This window comes from Fusarium keratoplasticum, chromosome 6 (genome assembly GCF_025433545.1).
Source record: "Fusarium keratoplasticum isolate Fu6.1 chromosome 6, whole genome shotgun sequence".
Lineage (NCBI taxonomy): Eukaryota > Fungi > Ascomycota > Sordariomycetes > Hypocreales > Nectriaceae > Fusarium > Fusarium keratoplasticum.
The window spans coordinates 3,221,665-3,243,484 of NC_070534.1; the positions used below are offsets into that span (position 1 = coordinate 3,221,665).

At 56.0% G+C, this 21,820-nt stretch overlaps 4 protein-coding genes across 4 annotated transcripts; 1 reads left to right on the forward strand and 3 right to left on the reverse strand.

The window, feature by feature from the left end:
- Nucleotides 1-296: 296 nt before the first annotated feature.
- NCS57_00898500 (Beta-glucosidase) lies at nt 297-2,844 on the reverse strand (the record flags this gene model as incomplete). The annotated part of the gene is made up of 2 exons (XM_053058779.1): nt 297-2,725; nt 2,775-2,844. 2 exons carry the CDS (start codon nt 2,842-2,844, stop codon nt 297-299), a joined length of 2,499 nt encoding a protein of 832 aa, XP_052912610.1.
- Nucleotides 2,845-10,900: 8,056 nt separating this feature from the next.
- On the reverse strand, nt 10,901-12,699 carry NCS57_00898600 (uncharacterized protein; the record flags this gene model as incomplete). Its single annotated transcript, XM_053058780.1, has 4 exons — nt 10,901-11,745; nt 11,805-12,137; nt 12,186-12,449; nt 12,543-12,699. The coding sequence occupies 4 exons, from the start codon at nt 12,697-12,699 to the stop codon at nt 10,901-10,903; spliced, it is 1,599 nt and encodes a 532-aa protein (XP_052912611.1).
- Nucleotides 12,700-18,134: 5,435 nt separating this feature from the next.
- NCS57_00898700 (PseudoU-synth-2 domain-containing protein) lies at nt 18,135-20,036 on the reverse strand (the record flags this gene model as incomplete). Its single annotated transcript, XM_053058781.1, has 1 exon — nt 18,135-20,036. The coding sequence occupies exon 1, from the start codon at nt 19,836-19,838 to the stop codon at nt 18,135-18,137; it is 1,704 nt and encodes a 567-aa protein (XP_052912612.1). The 5' UTR covers nt 19,839-20,036.
- A 962-nt stretch (nt 20,037-20,998) lies between these two features.
- Nucleotides 20,999-21,768, forward strand: NCS57_00898800 (4HBT domain-containing protein; the record flags this gene model as incomplete). Its single annotated transcript, XM_053058782.1, has 3 exons — nt 20,999-21,084; nt 21,279-21,329; nt 21,408-21,768. The coding sequence occupies 3 exons, from the start codon at nt 20,999-21,001 to the stop codon at nt 21,766-21,768; spliced, it is 498 nt and encodes a 165-aa protein (XP_052912613.1).
- Nucleotides 21,769-21,820: the final 52 nt, after the last annotated feature.

Here is a 21,820-nt window from a genome sequence, read left to right on the forward strand (position 1 = left end):
ATGAGGGCGATCAAGATTTGGCGCAAGAAATCAAGAGTTTTGTTGACGGAGGTGCTCATGTATCTTGGACTGAGATGTCTATGAGGTGCATACGAGCCGAGTATGCTGAACTCGGACGAGTTTGACGACCAGCTCAGAATACTGCATCATAGAGGGCGATGTCTAGGCAACAGGGGGCAATGACCAGGACCACAACCTACCTGTTGAGGCACTGGGAGATGATGAGATGATGTATCAAATCAAGTACTTCATAGCTATCCAGGAATTTATCATTAAAGCGCACGGAAGCTTCGTCATCATATGCCAGACCACCAGTAGGTCTCGTCAACCTTGAATGTCCCCTTGAGCGCCTTGTCACCAACGACGCTGCTGTCACTGATGATAACCTCGTACTCGCCAGCCTCGACGCACCACTGGTCCCTCTCCTCGTCAAAGTAAGCGGCCGCGTACTTCTCAAGCTCAGAGATGGTCACCGCCTGCTCAGCGCCCGCGTCAAGCTCAACCTTGGCGAAGCCCTTGAGCTCCTTGACGGGTCGGTTCACCTTGGCCGCCTGCAGCGGCTTCACGTACAGCTGCGCGACTTCGGCGCCGCGGATGGAGCCTGTGTTGCGGACCTTGAAGTTTGCGGTGAGCTTGCCCTCGGAGGAAGAGACGGCGAGGTCTGAGAAGGCAAAGGTTGTGTAGGAGAGACCGTGGCCGAAGGGGAAGTTGACCTCGCGGTCGGCAAACTCGTAGTATCGGTATCCCAGGTAGATGTCCTCGCCGTAGAGCGTCCGGCCTGCCTCGGTGCGGAAGTTGAGGAAGGCTGGGACATCGGTCAGACGCTTGGGGAAGCTGAGGGACAGCTTGCCAGAGGGGTTGGCGTCTCCAAAGAGGATATCAGCAATCGAGTTACCCGTCTCGTTACCGCCGTACCAGGCCTGGATCACAGCAGGAACATCATCAAGCCAGGGCATCTCCTCAGGGGTTCCCGTCTGCATGACAACAGCGGTGTTGGGATTCGCAGCTGAGACGGCGGTAATGAGCTCGTCCAGAACGCCAGGGAGCTTCATGCTCGCGCGGTCCGAGCCCTCAGTCTCCCAGTCCGCGTTCAGACCACCGCAGATGATGACCTGATCGTGCTCCTTGGCGAGAGCAACGGAGTGCTCAATCTCCTTCTGGGCGTCAATTACTTTGCAGGCACCCACGCGCAGGGAACCGTGACCAGCAACGGGGTTGTCGAACTTGAGGGTAAAGCTAGGCGCCGAGGCGAACTCGACCTTGACTTGATACTTCTCGCCCTTCTTAAGGTCCATGCGGCCGAGCTCCTCGCGGGTAGCGGTACCGAAGAACGCTTCGCCGGGGTACTGCTTGGTAGCGTTGTCGACGACAAGGTCGCCGTTGACATAGAGCTTTGCGGTTCCGGATACGATGAGGCCAAACTCATAGGTTGCGTCCTCCTCAACCTGGAGCGTGCCCTCGAGGTCGGCGTACCAAAGATCCTCGACCTTGTCGCTGTAAAAGTCGACGAGGTGCATCTCCGTCTTGGTCAGCCAGAGTTCTTGGACAGGCTCACGAGCAGGCACGCTGGGAGGCTGGTTGAACACCTTCCAGCTCATGCCAGACTTGCCATCGGGACCCTTGGTCTGGTCTCCAAGAAGGGGCAACAGCTTGTGAGTGTATGCGCCGACGGTGTAGGCTGGAGCGCTGCCGAGCTTCTCAGTGATGCCATCGTAAGGGGCGACGGCGTAGTAGGCAGCGAGCGAGGCAGAGCCACCACCATGGTACGTTGCGACCTTGGCGTTGGGGCCAATGACGAGTGTCTTCTTGTCCTTTGCGAGGGGAAGAACATTCTTCTCGTTCTTGAGAAGGACGATGCTCTCGTTTCCGATCTTGCGCAGAAGAGCCGCTGTCTCGGGGGTGTTAAGCGTCTTCTCTGGTCCATTCTCAGGGATACCAGAGGCGGCGCACTTCTTAACAAACTTGAGCACTTGTCGGGCACGCTCGTCAATGACATGTCCCCAGACCTTCTCAGTGGCAGCGGCAAAGTTGAGGACATCACCTCGCCAGCGAGTAGGGCCAGGCATCTCAAGGTCCAGACCAGCTTTGGCGGCATCAGAGGCGCTATAAGTTCCCCACCAATCGCTCATGACAAGACCCTCCCAGCCCCATTCCTTTCGGAGGAGGTCGTTGAGCAGCTTGGGGTTCTCACTGCACGAGACTCCGTTGACGCCGTTGTAGGCCGTCATGAAGGCGCCGGGCTTGGCGTCTCGCACGGTAAGCTGGAAGGGAAGGGCATAGATCTCGCGGAGGGCGCGCTCCGTGACGATGGCCTGAACGTTCATGCGCTTGTGTTCTTGGTCGTTGCAGACAAAGTGCTTGACAGTAGCCTGAACACCTGTGCTCTGGATACCCCTGACGATGGCAGCAGCTCCAAGACCAGCGAGGAAGGGGTCTTCGCCAATGGACTCGAAGCCACGTCCGCCGAGAGGAGAGCGTTGCATGTTAATGGTTGGGCCTAGAATGACATGTGCGCTCTTTCCGATGGCTTCCTCACCCATCTTCTTTCCTGCCTCCTCGAGCAGCTCCTGGTTAAAAGTAGCACCAAGACCAGTGCCACAGGGGAAGCATGCTGCGGGGATGCCGTTGAAGAACTTGGTTCCTCTCACGCCATTGGGGCCATCTGAGACACGAATGGAGGGAACTCCATGGTCGGGAAGGGCCTTGGTGTGCCAAAAGTCGACACCTTGGGGGAGAGTTAGTTGAGTTGTTGTCCATGGTGTAGCGTTACAAACCTGCAAGCAGAGCGACCTTGTCTGCGAGCGTGAGCTTCTTGAGGACCTCCTCGACGTTGAAATCGGCCATTTTCACCAGTAAAACAGTCTCAGTCACGAAAAGAAAGGTTCAGGGGAGGGATATCAGTCAATTCTTGAGGACCTGCAATCTGGTCCACGAGCGAGACATGCCCTCCTTCAAATCTCTCTGGAGAAAGCACCTGGTTAAATACCAACCCCGCAGGCGCTTGGCTGAAAGTTCTGCCTGAACAAGATGCATAGCCGGTCTGTAGTAATCGTCGATTCCGGCAAGTCATTTGCCAATTCAACCCAGAGAATCCCGTCTCATGATGCCAGAAGAGCGTCAAGTTGGAGGTGAAGCCCCACGATGCCGCAGCTGTCACAATTTCTACCGAGGATTAACCGGCCACTCGGCCAATCAGAAGCGCTCCTTCCAATACCCCTGTCAGACTTGTCGCTTCGTCGGGACGATATTCCGCCAGGCAAACCAAGAGCAAGAAAAGAACAGGAGGGAGCGGGGAAAGAAGGATTGCGCGGACAAGAGAATGGCCTCTGCAGTTGTCATGAGATCATGCTAAAGTGGAACAAGCTGTAAATCACGGTGAAGGTTGAAGTTGAAGGTGAAAGTCAGGTGATGGTCAGGTGATAGATCACGTGCCAGAGTCAAGAGGAAAGTGGGAATAATCTGGAGTCGTGGGGTAGACTTGTCAAGAGCTTGGCATGAGCTTGACAAGGGCAAATCCAGTATCAAAACGTGAGATATCATATCGCGCCTATTTTCTTCGCATCAGCTTGGCTCAGCGACCACCACCCACACTGGTCAGCTGCTCTGCAGGCTTGTGACCAACACGGCGAACACAAAGACTTGGCGAGGGAGCAAACAATCACAGCTGAACCAGCTGGAACCAACCGTTTCCGCCGCCGTCGACCGTTGCGTGAATCCCTCCCACACCAACAGGTTCCGCTCCCAAGGCCATGGTAGCTGGGGCGGGAAGGGCTACCCAAGGAGCCGGATCATCAAGGGCAGTCCCGCTGCGCGGGGAGCCGGCTGAGGCTCGTCTGTGTAACCGCAATCACGAAGCGTGAGGCCATCTCGCCATCGTCCTCTTGGAGGAGTTCGTTCGTGACCTGGGCCTGGTCTTGGTCTTGGTCTTGGCCGGATAGAGCCGGAAATCTAGCCCAGCGGCGCCGTGTCCGAAAGAGACGGACAACCGCCCGCCGGAGGTCGCGGAGTTGGTCCGTAGCGTCCGGGCCCACCAGTTCATGCGCGGCGAAATGCGAAACGAAATGGCAGCACAAAAAGCAAAGAGAGATGAATCCGTTGATTCACGATATGCGTATGCGTGAATCACGATCCTGCGTCGATTGTGTTTCCCTTCCCTCTGCCCGGCCAATGTCGCAGATCAGACGACGTGGCTACGTTTGCCAAGACTCTGCATCATCATCGTCTACGCGAAGGTGAAGGTCGAAGCGAAGCGAAGGAACGACGAACACCAGCACAGCACAGCACACCTTCTTAGACGTTGGAGTGCACCTTACAGTAGCCACAGGCAAACCGGAAGAGTCCCAGCCGGCGGCAAGTCAAAGCAGCCCCTTGATCCTTGGTACAGATACGACGCGGGCTAGACCAAGTCCAGATCCCCCCGCGGCACCGACTAGTTTGGGAACTAGGAGCCCATGGTTTCATTTGCCTTGATTCAATGTGTACATATGTATGTACATACCCTGGGTCGTCCGCCTACACAGCTTCCCTTGCTCCTTGATCCCTGGCGTGTCATGGGAATTTGATGGGCCACATCTGCCAAGACCCCTACACGAAGGGTCAGGTTGAATGGCAGCCATGGGTGGTATCAGGCATTACTGATTACCGCCATTTGTCGACGTCCTGCAACGTGCATTCCACGCCTCTGGCTGGGTGCTCGGAAACGCGACGGCGGTGGCCTAGGCGCCACCACAAGCCAGAAGCGCCCTACCGAGCCGTGTCTCTGCGCTTCTTCCTTCCTGAACGGAGGAATTACCGAAGCCACTACGGAATCACTCTCAAGTGCTCTCACCTGTCGACGGAGGGAGAAACGGCCAGATCAGCCCAAAGTATCCAAAGCGGAGGGCCACCGAGTGACATGCGTTGCGCAACACACTCAGGGCAAATGACGGCACCGAGCAGAGCCAGGCGAGGCATTGGACAGCCCTGATTTGATCGCCGCGGGCATTAATCTGGACGCCGTCCCGCCCAGCGCGTGGCTCCGGCGGTCGATCCAAACCTTGCTGGCTTCTCTGCATGGCATGGCCATGGATCCAAACGTTTTACAAGAGTGTCACTCGAGGCTAGCAAGGCAGGGTCGGGTCACGGAAGCGGCCTCGGAATGAAACCCAACGAGGCTCACTCAGTCAATCCAATCCATCGTCTCTGTATCGGTCTCACCTCACCTCCCGGAGGCCGGTTCCTAAGGGACAGACACCAACCCCCGGCGGCTCGGAGTCAGCTCGCAAACCCCCCATGCATTGGCCATCTCATGCTAGAGTCCCGCCCGCCTGCTGGTCCTCGCGCCCGAGTCCGTCGCGGCGCCAAGAGGTCTCGCTGAAAGCCATGAGGAGCGAAGGGACGTGATAGATCACAAAAGCTCAGCGTCCCAAGGCTAAATCAGGATGAACCCCGGATCGCGGGCGCCCTGACCTGGCTCCGGGAAGAGTCCCGCGATGATGCTAAACATTTACCCGAGCCGACTTGATGTTGTCGCTGAGCCGGCATGGTATCAGTCCGTTGGTCGGGGATTGCTCCGGGCTGGGCTGGCACAGAGGCGCCCGGAGTGAAACCGCTAGCTGTCCAACCCGCCGACCCGGCTCTCACATCTTGGTGGCATAGTGAGGTTGCACAAGGCTCTCCAGCTTCCCGGCTATGCGGTTCTTGAGCATGGCCCTGCGTTGCTGCCCTTGAGGATGGGGTGTGAAGAGGGTTTCAGCCACAGACAGAGTGGACTCTGTATCCAGAATGGGGCATAAGGAACCCACCTGAGATGATCTCAAAAGGCAGGCGGGTGTCTTGGTGATCGGGTTCTCGGATACTGTCGAGACTTGCCCAATCTCGAATTGCCAGCATGAGGCTTCTGCCCCGAGTCGAAGCCTAGGTGGCGCCTGGAGGAAAGTCATCAGTTCATGTCCTCCCTCGCCTCGCAACCGGGGAGATCTCCAGCGCATGACTGTCAGCCTCGAAGCCCTTGGCGGCTAATCCGTCCAAGGTGACAAGACAAATCCGGGAACCGGGAAAGCCACCTGGAGGGCTTTTGGAGTTCAGGCTTCAAACCAAACGGTGACGGCTCGGAAAACTCACCGTCTTCCGTGCTGTGCTGTCTATCTGCTCCGTGCTCCCTCCCCCTTGACCGCCTACACTCCCGAACCAAAGGGGGCACGTCACCGACCACACCTCGACACTCACCGTCACCGTGCCTTGCTCCAAGCAAGCAATGGGCCAAGCCGGGTCTGCCCCAGCACGAGCCCAGTACACACTCTCGACACGCACACACACGCGTGTCACGTCCACATGGCTTGCCGCTGGGTGTGGTGGGAGAGAGACAAACATGATGTTGCGGACCTGAAGTCTAAAACTACGAGGTGCCATGTTGACCTTAGTGTCGCATTTGTATCCTGTACTTGAGTCCCCTTCTCTCCGTGTCCTCGCAGCGCAGCGCAGCGCAGCAATAAACTCGTGGCTTGCAGCCAAGCGTCGCTTGGCCACGTGCCGGGAGAGAGGATGGCGAGGGTGTGAGCGCAACCCAAGGACATGGACATGGACACAGCAAAAGAAGGGAGGGAGAAGCAAGAGAAGAAACTCTGTCTTGGCTTTCCTTCTCGAACAAGCTTGAAGCCACCCGTCACCGTCACGCTCAAGCCTCACCGGGCGCGAAGCACCTCATCTCGTCGGTCGCGGATCACGACCAATGGAGGATTTTCGATCTCAAGCTTTTACGTAGCAGATATTTGGGGGTTGATCCAAATGGAGACTTCCACGGACTTTTCCATGCATACAGATGGAGATGGAGATGAAAGGGAGGGGCCTCTACTGCAGAGTACCCCATGACCCAATTGTCTGTGCCCGAGCTGAACAGGACCTTGTCAACTCTCCCCTCTACCGTCTCGGTGTCTTCTGTCACCGACCCTCTCTGCTCCATGACTGCCTCGTGGCTTTGACGTGGTTGGAGCCCTGTCGCGAGTCCCTTATTGGGTCCCTCTCCGAGCAATCGGTCCACACGCCTGCTACCGCAACTCTTGCTCCCCTTTGCCAGATTCAGCACCTGCTGCCATGGCTTGCAGGACGCTGGCGTTTCCCCTCTGACCCCTGATGGCTCTTGCGTCAGACGCATTGAGAAGGGAAGGGATGATTGAATCGGCCGCTCAACCGGGGCGGTTCGGCAGATGACGACTTCACATGCTTATTGTGAGAGATTGTCAATCCCTCGCTCGCTCAATGCATCTTACTCTCCTTCTTCACCGTGATTTTGCCTGACGCGTGCGAGCCAGAACAGGTACCCCCCAGGCAGTGAACTCCTCCCCTGCCTAGCGCCGTGATCGACGGCATCCCTGGAGAGGCAATCCCTGCAAGCCACGCCTTTCTGAGCCCAGTCAGCGGAGAGGGGGGAAGAAGTCGCCAGGGATGACCCCAACTGCCCAGCACAGAGGAGATCCCCATCTTGAATCCTACAGTACGGATGACTTGCTTTCTGAGGGGGTGTTTGACGTTGGCTGTTGCTGTGTCGTTGTCATTGCAACTGATGCTACTGCATGTCGGCTCTGGGCCGATGATCGACAAATGGGCCGTCTTCTTTTCTGTCTAATCTCTCTCTGTCCTTTGATGGATGGCGTCTAAGATACAAAACACATAGAGTCACCCCGGTCTGATTGCTGTGTCGGGGAATCACCGACTTCACGCCCCCCTGATTCGGCGAATCCTGGGCCCGTTGCCGGCTGCCGTCTATCCCCGTCTCGTCCGTCTTTGCCCGACATTTTTTTCTACATTGGTAATTACAGAGGGAGACAGGACAAGACAGACACAAATACAGAGACATAGAGAAGTGTCTGTGTGTCTGCATCCTCACGATGGCCGAAAAGGGCAAGACGACGGAAAACCACGCTGATGAGCACACCATCACCATTTTTCTCTTGACCTCTTCTTCTCGATCATCTTCTCTGCTGCTTCTTCTCCTTCTTCTTCCTGACGTAGTTTGAATCAATGTCTCACTCAGCCGTTCCCCGCCCTCCCTCCCCCCCTTGCTCAATGACGCTCTCCCTCTGTTTTGCTTCTTTCTCCTCCTCATGGAAGCATCAGCAATCCTTCTAGCGTCAAACTCTACGACCCTTCCTCATCAACTCTTTTGGAGTCTCTTTTCTTTGGTTCCCACTCACACGGTCCAACCAGGATGAATCTATTGCGACCTGTTGTAACAGAAGAGACACACACGCCCCCCCTTTCCCGTCTCTTCAGTCCACACAACACGTGCCGATGCCATCCTCGCGCGTTGTTAACTTGCAGATTCGCCTTGCATTGGCTTCGATCCTCAAACTGGACAAAAAGCAAAAACCTCACACGCCCCCCAATACCCTTTTTTTCCAGGCTCCTTCTAGGTTTTCTAGCCCTGGTTGTGTACGTACCCCAAATCTTTCACCGCGATTATGCAGGTCAAACATCTCTGAGGTTTTTGCGTTCTTTTTTGTTTCGAGAGAAAAGAGACGCAAGAATGCTCGTGTGCTTCCCTGTAAGCCACATACGCACATGGCACCGAGCGTTGCTGCAAGAGTTGCTCAGTTGACGGTCTGAATTTTTTTTTAATGGCTCTTGCGCAATTCCTCTCGGTCTTCCCCTATCTTGTGGAAAATGGCTCTTGCATATGAATGTCTGCATACACGAAGAAACGGTGTGTGTTGTGTATGTTAGACCGACTATTACCGCCGAATGAGTGAGTGAGTGAGTGACACAGGCCAACGACAACAGGGCCGTTGCCGCCGGCGTTACTTTGCGTTTCTCTCTCTTTGGGTGTGGTGAGGGAAACGAGGTGCTGTAATCTAGAGAGATGACAACGCCATGGCGCTTCCCGCGTTGGCTCCTGTTTCTACAGCACTCTACTATACGCGGAAGATGTACAGTAGAAACGGCAGATGCCGTTTTATTAGATGAAAATGGCTTGGACAAGCTCAGCTGTGTTCTACCGTATACGGTAAACGCCCAGAAGGACAGCCAACAGCCAGCCAACAGCCAGCACACAGACACACAAGAACGTTGGAAACCCTTGACGCCGTACACTACCCCATCGGGGCATTATTTCCTCTAGGTTGCCAAACCCCCAGCTTCTCGAAGTTCCACCCTCCGTTTTTACTTTGAGAGAAGAGCTGTCGCGCCGACAGGTTGGGCGTCTTGCTTTTTGCGCCCATCCCGAAGGTCCAACGCCCTGATTTTGCCTCATGCATTCTTACTCTACTGTACTGATCAGAACATGCCCTCGTTCACGAAACTAGCGGACGCCCGAAGCAAGGCGACCGTATCAACACCCTCAGAGCTGTCACCGTCTCTTTGTAAAAGGGTGGCCCAATGTCATGATCTTCAGATCCGACCGGGCCACGTGCTGATATTCGCCACGCGCGCGCGTGCATGCGACGGCACGCACGTTCTGTCATCGATCTTTCTTTTTTTTTTGCCATGTGAGAGGCGAACAGCAGAAGAAGCAAAGAAAGACGTTTATCGAAACACGTAAAAGGGGGGGGCGAGGAATGGAAGCTTCGAAGGAAGTTGTCCCATGCCTTCGTGGGTAGCATTGCAGCGTCGTAGATGGGGGTTCCCAAACTTCTTGACTCTCACTACAGCTTCACTTACCCTTCTGTTATCCAATACTCTGACTGTAGAAACTAGCCCCCAATGATTTCCCTCTCCTTCATTCTAAGGGACACAATAATCCCCACTCTTGATGCCCTCCCCCTCTTGATCATCCTCCTCCCCCCCCTTGTAAGGGCATCCAGCTCGTGCAATCCACGAGCCCTAGCGTCGTTCGTTTCGCTCTACCTTTCCTCATCCTGTCTAGTTACAATTACTTTCCAGTTTAAACATCCCGGTCTGCCGGAGTGGAGATTCACCTACAACAAGTAGCCAGAAACAAGTTCAGACGGCGGGGGATCCCCCTCTCATGTGTAGAATCCCTGCTCTTTCGGCCAACGGTAGACGATCGAGATGAAGGAGACCGGGGTTGGGTTGATAGCAGTTGGGTCTAGAGAGCCTCGTCGTCTCTCTTTTCATATTACACCTTGCCAACAATTTCACCAATTGGCTCGAGTTCCGCCAGTTGGAATGTCATCACCGAGATTCAGGCCAAGGGGGAGGAGGAGGACACCCGGGTCAAGTTTCCGGTATTGATTGAGTACCCATGATATTTTTTTTTCTCATTTTGCTGGCTACTTTGGTATCTGTCTACCCTTGTTTTTTTGGTGTTTCCCCAGTAAGACCCAACAAAGTTCGTAATCAACAATAATGGATTCGTAAGAGTAACAAATATCCAATTCTCTAAAACCCCGGATCGCCAATTTCCCCCCAAAGGTCCCATAGTTCCCGTAGTGTTGTTTCCCAATGCACGCCCGGTCCCGGTAGATAAAAGACGCGCCAAAACTAGACAACTCCATAGCATAAAAGTGGCATGTGATGTAAGATGCAGTACATGTTCCCGGCCGTTAAGTGTGTGTGTGTGTGTGTGTGTGTGTCCATGTGTGTTCTCGGTGAGAGTGTGTGTGATGGTGGTGATGTGTGTTGGTGTTGGTAGTGGTAGTAGGTCTTCCTCCTCTATCTAGCTTCGTGATATGATATGATATAGTATTGGATGCTTTTCAGTAGAGGCCTCTTGTTGCTTAGGCCTCTTGACAGAAAGGAAACATGAAAATGGGAATATGTTGTTATGTGGATGCTTCATCAACTGAACAAGAAGAGACTTGCCGCGGCGGAGAGTCCAGCCTCCTGTGATCGACAATGTGGTGCCGTGTTCTCCCACAGAGTCTGCCGAGGCATGTGATCCGTCATTATCAAGAGAGATAGAATGTCAAGATCAAAAAAGAAACATGTCGTGATAAGAGAAGAGAAAGGATCAAGGGTGAGAGAGTCATTGACTCTCCACCTCGACAAGCTCGACAAGCTCAGGGTACCGCTGGGCAAACGCCTCGCTCAGCCGCCAGTTGGCCCCGTTCATGGCGTGCGCCATGAGGGCATCCGTGAGCCCAACATGGCCCGTCTGGGGATCTGTCACTAGCCCGTCGAGCGGCTGGTAGGGCCAGTTGATGAGGCGCAATGAGTCAAAGTAGACCCGCTGGAACTCTTCCGTGGCGTACGCCCCTTGCTGGTCTATCATGGCCTCGCGCAGTCCGCCCCAGAGGACGAGGTCGATCCATTGAGGGTGCCGGATCGACAGCTGCTTCTCTCGCGGTAGGTAGTCTTCGCCCACGCGTGCTCGCCTCTCGGCCGTGGGGTGAGCCAGCCAGCAGACCAATGTCTGCAGAGGCGCAAAAATCGCAATCCTCTCGGTGAGCCTCGTCATGCCCGCAATGTCCACCAGGCTGCGGATCAGGTCAGTGATGGGGTGAGGCGAGCACGGAAGCTGTCCCTGAGCGTCGTGGCTCCGGAACAGAGACCGCACGTCCACGGCGGCCGGCCCCAGCGTCTGGTAGATGGACTCGGCGGTTGTCATGCGGCGGCAGTCCTGAAGGAAGCCCACCAGGAGCTCGTCGAAGCGGCAGGCCGGCGCTGTCGTCAGGACGGGCACCGGCCAGCTGCCGGGGGAGCTCGGCGTGTGGTGGCCCTTCAGTGAACCGAGGACTGCGCCTGGGGGTAGTAGACCGGATACATGTTCCACGCGGGCTGTTGATGCTGGTGGTGTTGCTGTTGCATGTAGGTATGGGGGGTGGCGGGCGGAAGCGAGGGATTGCTGAGGCGGAACCCGGCGTCTAGACACTGAGCGTGATTAGCCTCCTCTCCTAGGCGCACATCAGGTAGTCCTTGGGGGATCGTACCGTGATGGTCCACTTCTTCGTACTCCATCTTGATCACGTCCTTGTGGCCTACTGCGTTGATGCTCGACGTGCTTGTGTTGTTGGACGGCAGCATCGAAGCTGGCACGCTCGTGGGGATGTAGCCTGCGCTGTAGTCGTCGGCTGATGATGAGGGGCTGGAGACGTTGGAGGGGACGGGGCAGGGAACTGTGTTGGCCCATGACTCGCAGTTATTGGGGAGGGGGACATATTGCTGTCCATAGTCGGGGAGGGAGTTATAGTCGCCAGAGGGGAAGGGTGAACCGCGAGGGCTGGGGATGGCGCCGCTGCCGGAGCTGAGGTTATCATCGTAGACTGCTGCTGTCAGCGCATGCTCATACACCTGCCACCTCTCTCTCGTACCTGGTGTGGAGTAGGGCGACGAGGTCATGGACACGCCCATGGTCTCCTTGAGTCGCATGAGCTCCTCCTCGAGCGCCTTGTTCCGGCGCAGGAGCTCCTGGACGGTCTGGTCGCGGCTCTGCTTGCTCTTGAGTTCCTCCAGCTCGCGCTCCAGACGCTCAATGTGCTCCTTGGTCCTGGCCCGGATGGCTCGTTGAGCCTCGCGGTCGTTGGCTCGCTTGCGGGCGAGTTGTGAGGGTGTGAGGGTAGAGACGCTTCGGGTGCCTGGAATTGGGGTTCGTGTTAGTGCTGATCAATGGTCATTGTCCCTCGTTGCTTTTGACACCAAAAGCAACGAGCAGAGGTCAATCGACATACCCTTCCGCTTGGTGGTCTTGGCGGGCTCTGCTGAAGATGAGCGAACCATGTTGTCGGTGTTGCTGGTGTTGTGGTAGTGTGTTGGTGAAGAGTCGCCGACGGGGGAGGAGAGGTCTGAGGTTGTTCGACGAAAGGACATGGGGATCTGCTGGGTCATATCAAGTCCCGGGGACAGATGACTAGATATAAGCCAAGGCTTGTTGGTGTTGGTGTTGGTGTTGTGTGTGGTGGTGGTAGGTGTGCAAGGTGTATAAGAGATGTCAAGTCTCCAAGAGATCTCCTGGCGAAAAAGCAAAGAGAAGAAGAAAAGAATCCCAAGGTCCCAGGTTGGAGTATTTAGATGACGCAGGCAGGGTATTCGTAGCTGTGGAGCAAGAGCCTTGGAGTGTTCGCATGGAGATCGGCCCAGCTAGTTGATCGACCTGGGCTCCTCGACGGGCCAGGGGTGTTAGTTATAGCATTTTGGCCTCGTCTCCCTCCTCCGCGCCTCTGGCGTGTAGTCTATGGTCGTTGGAGTACCTACGGCACTCTCTCGTGGTGGTGGACCATCCTCGGAGACCCTTGGATCCCTGCGCATACCCCAGTCGTGTGCCATGGCCATGCGCCATCGCCCATCGGGGGCAAGGCTAGGTCCAGCGTGGGTCCCCTCAGTCTGGTTGAGCGAGCGCGGTCCGGTGCGCCACGGCAGTGTACCAGATACGTAGAGCTTGTACCGTCTCCCCCATGTGTGAGGTGTCTGTGTCTGTGGTGTGTCCCTTGAAGCCAGCCAGACCAGACCAGAAACCTGGACCAACCTTCTTGCAACCTTCGGGGGTGGCTTGTATCTCTGTGGATGCGTCGTCCTGTCTCCCGGATCAAGCCCGGACGGGGAGGCAACAGAACAGTAGACTTCAGCTCTTGTCGTCTTTGCCTTGAGTGTCTGTCTGTCTCGCAGTGAAGCCATTGATTGTATTCCGTATGCACTCGACAGCCCTGTCCTTGTCCTTGCCTGTCCTGCCCTCTTTTTAGACCTGCTCTGTTATGCCCCAGGTGAATTGGCTGCGCCTGGCCTGGCCTGGCCTGGCCGCGTCTTGATACAATGCTTGTCCTCTGGCTGGGGATGTATCCGGGCCATGGGCATGGCGGGACTTGGGTCATCCTCCATGGATCATGGCTCCAGAGGTTGAGCAGACCAGAGGGTCCCCACTGAAGCTCACGGACCCTTCCCTTCCTCTCACATCTCCAGAAGAGAGGCTCCGCTCGACGGACCACGGATACTGGAGGCTTTGTGGGCGAAGTGGGTATCGTATCCTCGTCCTGGGCTCTCGCTCGCTCGCTCGCTCAACAGTGCTGTACCGTAGGTGTAGACAAGGCATGTTGGTTGCAGGCCATGCCCTCTCCTGTCACCGTATGCAGTACGGCCAGGTACAAGGTTTCCGCGCATGCCCGCCTATGTCCGTCCTTTACCGCAGTCAGAGTTCAGTTCGCCGCTTCTCGATTGCTTCTCTGTAGAAGCCGACAAATAACCCAATAAGCTACATGTCACTTGGGCGGTGGAGCAGCAGGAGCACGGAGCAAATGGCGTCTCTGCCATATGCCTTGCCGTCCACTCTTTCAGCCAGAAACAGCAACCAGAAAGAAGGGCAAAAAGGGCGTGCAATGTCTCAGATTTCTGATGGCCTTCCAGGGGGCGTGCGGAGGGCCGCCCTGGAGGTAGACCGGGGCTGGCAGGCCGTAGCCCTAGAAGCCCATCAGGATCCATGGTCGACGGGTTACAGCGCCAAGCGGAGAACTCCAGGGCAATGCCATGACACCGTCGTGGCCCCCTCTTGGAGGCGGGTGCGCGGTGCTGCTACTGCTACTGTGAGCGCTGCGAGAATAAACTTTGGCCTTGGGCCGCTTGCAGGAGACCTAGCCGATATCCGGCGTAGTCGAGGAGGGCGTGGGTCGGTCGTCAGAAGAAGGAGGGCCGTGGCTCTACCAAAGGTGGCTTTCGAGTAGCGCGTCGTGCGGTCGACGGCCTGTCCTTGTAGGAGGGAGGGGGGAGGAGAAGAAAAGAGTGGAGTTTTGGGATGAGAATTAGCTGGTGGAGCACGTTGGACCAGGGGGAATAGCAGGTCGACCATTCCCTCGAGGGCATAGCGGGGAGCATGGAAGAGGGCTTACCTGGGCGAGCAGCAGTAGCAGTGATGAGCAAGAGCCCTAGGAGAGTTGAGTTGCAGTAAGAAACACCAGGCGGTACTCATGGACTCTAGCGTGTAGAGCGTAAAGCCATGCGCGCGTAGGCGTAGGCGTGAGGCGCCTTGCAAGTCAGAGATACATGCAACACATCGGCCATCTCACCAGCAGAAACGTGGGAGCGTTGCGGCCTGGTCTGGTCAAGATGCAAGTAACTACCTACGGATAACTGTCTTCCATGCTTTTACCTTACAGCATGAACACGGTCCCCCGGCAAAGAGAGCCAGTCCCAGGACGTCGATCCCATCATCCACTCCTCCCCATGTCATCATCACTGCACTGCACATCTGGCGGTCTACTGTTGCTGTGCCTTTGCACATGGCATTGGCATCGAGGAGGGATGGGGGATGGGGAACGAAATCTCCCATGGCATCCCCTCTTCGGATTCCCCGCGAAAGAGAAGGACAGGCGCGCCAGAGCCAGAGATATCCCAGCCGCATCTCCTTGCAGATCAGGCATCATCATACGTACAGAGTGACAGCCAGTCATGGCCCATCCATCCATCCATCTTTGTCCTTTCCCCTGCCTCATGCACGCGCGAGCGCTCTGCCGCGCCCATTTCCTGAAGCAGGCTTTTTTCCTCTTGATAACGCATGGCAGTGATCCGAAGGGATTGCCTCCCTTCGTACAGTAGCCCCCCCGCCGTCCATCCATCCATCCATCCATACAACAGAAGTCCCCGAAACACCTCCATCCTAACCAGCAGCCATGTGCGCCCCCCTCCTCCAGAACGATGGACGAAGCTCGGAATTATCCAGCTTCCACTACGTGATTGTCCTCGTGGCGACCGGGTCGGAGATCGGGCGGGTGGCCGGCATCGCACATGGCGAAGACGGCACCGGACTCGAGTTTACTACACTATTACACACAAAGCATCAACCATCATCATCATCATCCATCATGGGGAGGTAACAGTCTCGTAGCCCCCGTTTTTTTTTTCTTCTCTTCTTCTGTTTGGCCCCCCACCGCCGGCGCCGGCGCCCGCGCTGATTGGGAAGTTTGTTTCCATGCATGATGGCTGCGCTTGAGTAGAATGTTCTTTTCGTTCGCCGAAGGAAAAAGAGGGCTTGGGGGCGGGCACCTTGATTTGCTTCTTCTTTGATTTGCTTTTGCTCTGACGGGATGGCAAACTCTCATCCATGGCGTCATCTTTGGGTGCGGCGTCATCCATCACGGGACGGAGCAAGCACCCTTTTTGAAAGAGTAGTAATCCGACGCCCTCTCCGAGCGCATGGACATGGACGGGAAACTGTACCGCGGGAAAGATGCACCACGGGAATGAGTTACCAGATTTCGGTAATTTCGGTCGCCTCGAGCAGCCGTTTTCTGCGAGGTTCAGCTGAGGTAGGTCGGCTCTCCGTACCTTTTTGACTTCTATCTCTGCCGTGTCCAATGCCGCTTCCATGGATGAATCCGTACATCATGACGTTCGCTTGAAGGGTCCCTTGCTCCCATGGCTAGCTTCTACCGCCCCCTCGTCTGCCCTCCTCCCCGGCATGCTCAATCATCCATGTCTTTGTAAAGAGGTGAATGTCCTCTTCAATGGTCAATCAACACCAAGAGACAGGGTTTATTAGATGCCCAACCAGACAGAGTAGAATCCTCCGTGATGAGGCGCCATCACCACCAATCAACACACACAAGACACACAATCCTCAAACATAAAGGCGACCCGGCAACGTGGTAACCAGCCCGATGGCTGCCGTTGACGAAATCGGCTTTCTGCGAGCAAGGGTGGGTGCCTGGTGCCCTGCCCGAGAAAAAGCCAAAGAAGCCCACATTTCTCGCACGCGCGGCGGATCCGTGGAGAGAGAGGCGAAGAAAAAAGCAAACAAATTCTCTCTCTTTCTGAACTTGTATCTTACCCCAGGAAATAAGACTCCAACAGGCAAGACCTTGGGACCACTCGGAGGGCTTGATGGCTTGCGTGCTTGGGAGGTGGTCCATTGATCGCCCGCCACAATTCCATGGGCCCCTTGCCTTGCCTCGCTCTTCCTGCCTGGCTGATTAAACCCATGTGCTACCGAGTTTCTGATTTGTTTTGTTTTAGACGGGGCCCTGCTCTCAGGGTCTATTGCCCATTTTGGGACATTTGCCCTTGCTTGTTTTTAAATCAGTCTGTTGAGCTCTATGATATGACCCTGCCTTCTCGGCGGTGCGCAATAACCCCATGACCAATGCCTCATGCAGCGTGATGGCTCAGCTTCAGGGTTGATTGGGCGTTTTTGACTGTCCCTTTCACATCTCACTCGGAATCTAGCCAGTCCAATCCAGTCTTCCCCCCAGTCAGTGATCATCAAGGGTCCAGCCTCACGTCTCGACCTAAAAAAAAAAAAAACACCCCGTTCTGCTTCAACGCCAGCAGGTCTCTAGGCCAAGACGGCCGCCGCGGATGCGTCCGCCCGGTTCTGGTCTATTGAATTGATCCTCATGGCATCGTCGTGCCCATCGTGGTCTTGGCAAATAATCTCCCAAGGGTTCCCGTCCATGCCCCATCCGTGTCCGGCCCGGACGGTCTTGGCCCCATGGTCAACTGTGGAATGCGTTGGGCCACGCGGGCTCCGTCCCAGGTTGGTTTGGAGATTTGATCTGGCTCTGCCAAAGGGCTCCGTAATATTTCTTCATCTGGACATGCCCAATCCATTCAGACCCTGGAGATGCCTCCTTCTGTCTCTTCTCTGATGGGGCTTGGTCCCGCTCCGCGAGGTTAGACGCCTTCGCGGAGCATAGCATTTCCGGGCCAGCGGCATTCATCTCTGTTGGCTTGCTTCACAATGCGCCTCTCACGTCCATCTCTAAGATCTGCCCGTTGTTGCCATCGCCAGTCCCACTGCCGTGTCTCAAGTCGTCCGTCTCGTCTGCCTCGCCCACCGATTACCGCGAGCGCGGGACCAGCTCAAATCCGAAGCCACAGTTATCCGCCCAACTACACCTGATACCGCCCAGGCTTTTTGATTACCAACTCTTGTCCGACTGTCCGTCTGCCCTATCTCGACCTTCAACACCCTAGGGCTTAAGGGCAAGAATGCTCGCGCAAAACTAGATAGCTTGGCGATGGGGCAGAGCCGTCGTCTGCTCCGCTCACGTATCCTGCGGCGCTTGCAGGGGCTTACACGCATCCACTGGGCAACCCGGTCCACGGTTCCTGGAGCCAGGATCGGATTTCGTCCTCTAGTCCATCATGGATGGGGTCTTGGCTGCGAGCGAGCGAGTCCCCGACCGATAGAGTACCCCGTATCCCGACAAGTCTTGCCAGGGGTGGAGCTCAGCTGCGCGTCTACGAGATTGCGCCCTCGTGGTCTATCTGGTGGCGCTGCGCTGCCTTGTGGTTCTGTAAGGTAGTTTGCATGGATGACCCTAAAGACAATTGTCTTGTCATGATATCTCGGGATTCTCGTCCTTTACCGCCTCCACCAGCTCCTCCATCCCGCCAACTGTCGTTGGCCCACTCATGCCCTCTGGTGGGAGCGCCCACCGAGGCAGCGGGCTGACATACGACCAGCTTCCGCCCGCATCTTCATATCGAAGACTGTGGAGCCACAACGACAATTCGTGGCTGCCAGGGTCTGAGTACAGAGGCGTTTGGCATACGTCGCAGAGCTCGCCCGTCATCTTCTCAGCCCGCCGCTGCTCATACTTGTCCACCATGGCATCGTAGTAGGCTACTGCATCTGCAACCTCGTCCTTGCCCATACGAGACAAGCGACTCACGACGTCTTCGTCAGTGTTGAGTGTTCCATCCGCGTCGTTCTGCCCTAGATCGAAGCCCCAGACTCGCCTATTGGCGTAGATGGGATCGTTCTGGATAGGGTGTCCCAAGTATTGAAGGTGTACGCGAAGCTGGTGCGTCCGACCCGTAACTGGGAGACATCGGACGATAGAATAACCCCTCTTGTTGATCCAAGGGTGATACTTCTCGTCCAGTTCCTCTTCTGGTGTCTTGGGTCGCTCATCTCCTTCTGTCTCCTCTCCGCCTGGAGGGGGATAATAGGCTAGGCGTTTAAACACTGTTCGGGCAGTCTTTCCATTTGCGCGAACCCGGTTAAGACCCAACTTTGGTGAGATCTGCAGAATGGGCTGGTCACAGACAACCTCGCCGTCTGGAAACTTGCCCATAACACGTGCAATGTACTCCTTTCTCACTGTTCGCTGCTTGATCTTGATGCCGAGCGCCTCAGCGGCGGGAGGATTCTTTGCGATAAACATGATGCCACTTGTGAGGCGGTCCAGGCGGTTGCAGAGATAGGGCAGAAACCCCTGCCCGCGTTCAGACTTCATAATCTCAATGACTGAGTTGAAGTTGTAACGGCCAGCTGGGTGAACAGGCACACCGGCCGGCTTGTTGATGACAATCATGTCCTCATCCTCATGGATAACCTGGACTGGATCCTCCGTAACGGGTGGCTCATGACGGTGGAGTGTATGAGAGATGAGATCTCCGTTGCGGAGAACATAGTCAGGACCAACACGGCGACTGTTGACATAGATGGTGCCGCGAACCATGGAATCGTAGTAGTACTGGAGGGGTCGGTCCCGGAACTCGGCTTCGTAGATGTCGAGGAGGGGCCGGTTACGCCATCGCTCCTTACAATGGGTGTTGTAGGTGAAGTGGTATGGGGCAACGCGGCGCAGACCATCACCTTCGAAATGGTATGGTCGGGGCCACGGGTCTCCGACGGGAGTGATGAGGGGCAGGTCGGGGTCTGAGACGGTAGGCGGGACCTTCTGCGGCTTCTTTTGCTTGGGCCGTCTGGTGTTCTGAGCGCTGCCGTTGGTGGTTCCGTTGGTGGTTCCGTTGGTGGTTGTCTGGGACTGGGACTGGGACTTTTCGGAGTCTGGGTGGTTCGGAGCCGGGGTTGGTCTGAGACTCTGGTTCAGACCCTGCTCGCCCTGGGCATCAAAACCCTGCACGACGGCTGCGACATCCAGCTCGTCCAAGGGCGACGAGGGCTTGGGGGAAGACGAGACCATTGCGATGGGGCGCGTGCCGCGTCGAGCAAGAGACGAGTCTCTGGAAAGATGCCTTGATCTGCGTAGAGTGGAGGACAACGGGCTGAGACGGAGAGCAGCAGCCCTCATTCCACAGCGGGGGACGAAACGAGGGACACGGCGCTCTGCGGCAGGCAACGATGTGAGATATGCGGGCGAAAGGCGCAAAGGGAGTGCTGCGCCAAAGTCAAAATGTAAGAAACAATAGAGACAGATCTGCCCTGAATGTGAAATTCGTGGGCCCGACAATAAGGAGAGGCTCTGCCCTGCGGATGTCGGTCTCGTCCTGCCTGGGCGCAAATTGTTGGTGATAATCAGATATCGCAGTTTGTGGGTTGAGTTACGGCAGAAAAGTAGGCGGTGACGTATGGCAGAAACGGTCCCTGAACCCTTTTCGGGAATAAACCCCCAGTAGATCCGGGCGGTCACGGGTACGTACTGGATTGGATCTGTCAGAGAGAGATTGGATGACAGTTTGCTCTGCCAAAAGAGCCATGCCGCTCTCTGAAACAAGCCAGACGCTGAGGCCTAACGCCGTCGCTGGCCCGGCAGATGGTTTTAGGCCTTGTCCCCGCTGGAAGATCCCCCGCCGAGCCCACTGATGGCGTGCTGTAGCGCTGGCCTTGCAGCGCCCTACCGCTGGATCGGGCGCTCCCAGCAGCCCGCCTCCCCAGGCGAAGGGCTCCCTCCCGCCATGCCCGGCCTAGCCCCCCGAGGCTCTGTAGGGGAAGGCCAGTGGGTGGAGGAGGAGATGCCTGCCGCTAACCCGCTGTAAATCCGCATCTCATCCAAGCTTTCAAGAAGCTTCAATCCATGAGCCTCGGCTTTCCCCTTTTGGGGCACATGTCCAGAACCTCGGAATTCCCGCTCATCGCCAACCTCATCCTTTCCAAGTTTTTGTTTCACTGTTATACGCGCATCGTCTCCTGTGTCTTTGGGTGCTCTTGTCTTTGGCAGGCATCTCTGCTCGGCTACCCCCTCACTCCTTTCAATTGATCATCTATCACAAATCTCAATCTCAGATGATAAACATCTAGATCCCTCGTCTCGTCCTTGGCATCTCTGTCTCTCGGTGTTTGTTTTACTTTGTATTGTCGATTAACTTCACGCCTCTCTCTCTGGCTAAGAGCCAAGACGGCACCACCGGACGTTTGGTCGACAGAGAGCATCATCGGACATTGTCAGATCCGACGGGCCTGGAACGGGACTTTCCAGCTTTTCTTGTCTTGACGGTCACAGCCTCTACAGGAATGGCTCCAACAGCAGCATCGCCGGCGCAGCTCAAGGCCCGCAGGAGAGAGGACTACCGCTTCATGCTCGAGTATCGTACGCGATGGTGAGTTAACGCCTCCTGCTCTGGAGCATCTTTGCACTTTTCCTCGGTCGGGCTATGCATGCATGGAACAATCATGACCGTGACCTAGCGGTTGGCATCTACGGAATGTTGCCAGAGTAGCATCGTGAAAACGCCCCAGAGGAATGGAGAGTCTGGGAGACGAGTTTCAATAGACTGACTCCCTTTGCCAATAGGAACGACAATGATATGTATGACCACATGAACAATTCCGTCTACAACTTTTTGTAAGTGACGATCCCTGGCCTGATCTCGTGGTCCTTCCAGGGAAAGGCAGGTGGAAGAAAAGCTGCTAAGGAAACCAGGTTTGACTCGGTTCTCAACGCCTATCTCATCGAGCACTGCAAGCTTCATCCCCCAACGGCAAAGGAGTTTGGCCTGTGCGTGCACACCCACACGGACTACTTCGCATCCATCGCGTACCCTGCCGTTGCGGAGCTGACGCTGCGCGTTAACAAGCTCGGGCGGTCGAGCGTCACGTACGAGATGGCCCTCTTTGAGAAGGGCGTCGACGAGGTCAAGGCGGTCGGAGAGTTTGTGCAGGTCTATGTCGATCGTGAGTCGGGCAGGCCGCTCAAGGCGGGCATGGCAGACACGCTGCGGCGGGAGCTAGAGAAGCTGCTGGTTGTGGATGAGGAAGCTAATGTGGCCAAGTCGAAGCTATGAGTGAGATGCATATGGCGATTCACTAGAGGAACGATGAACCAGGATGACGGGT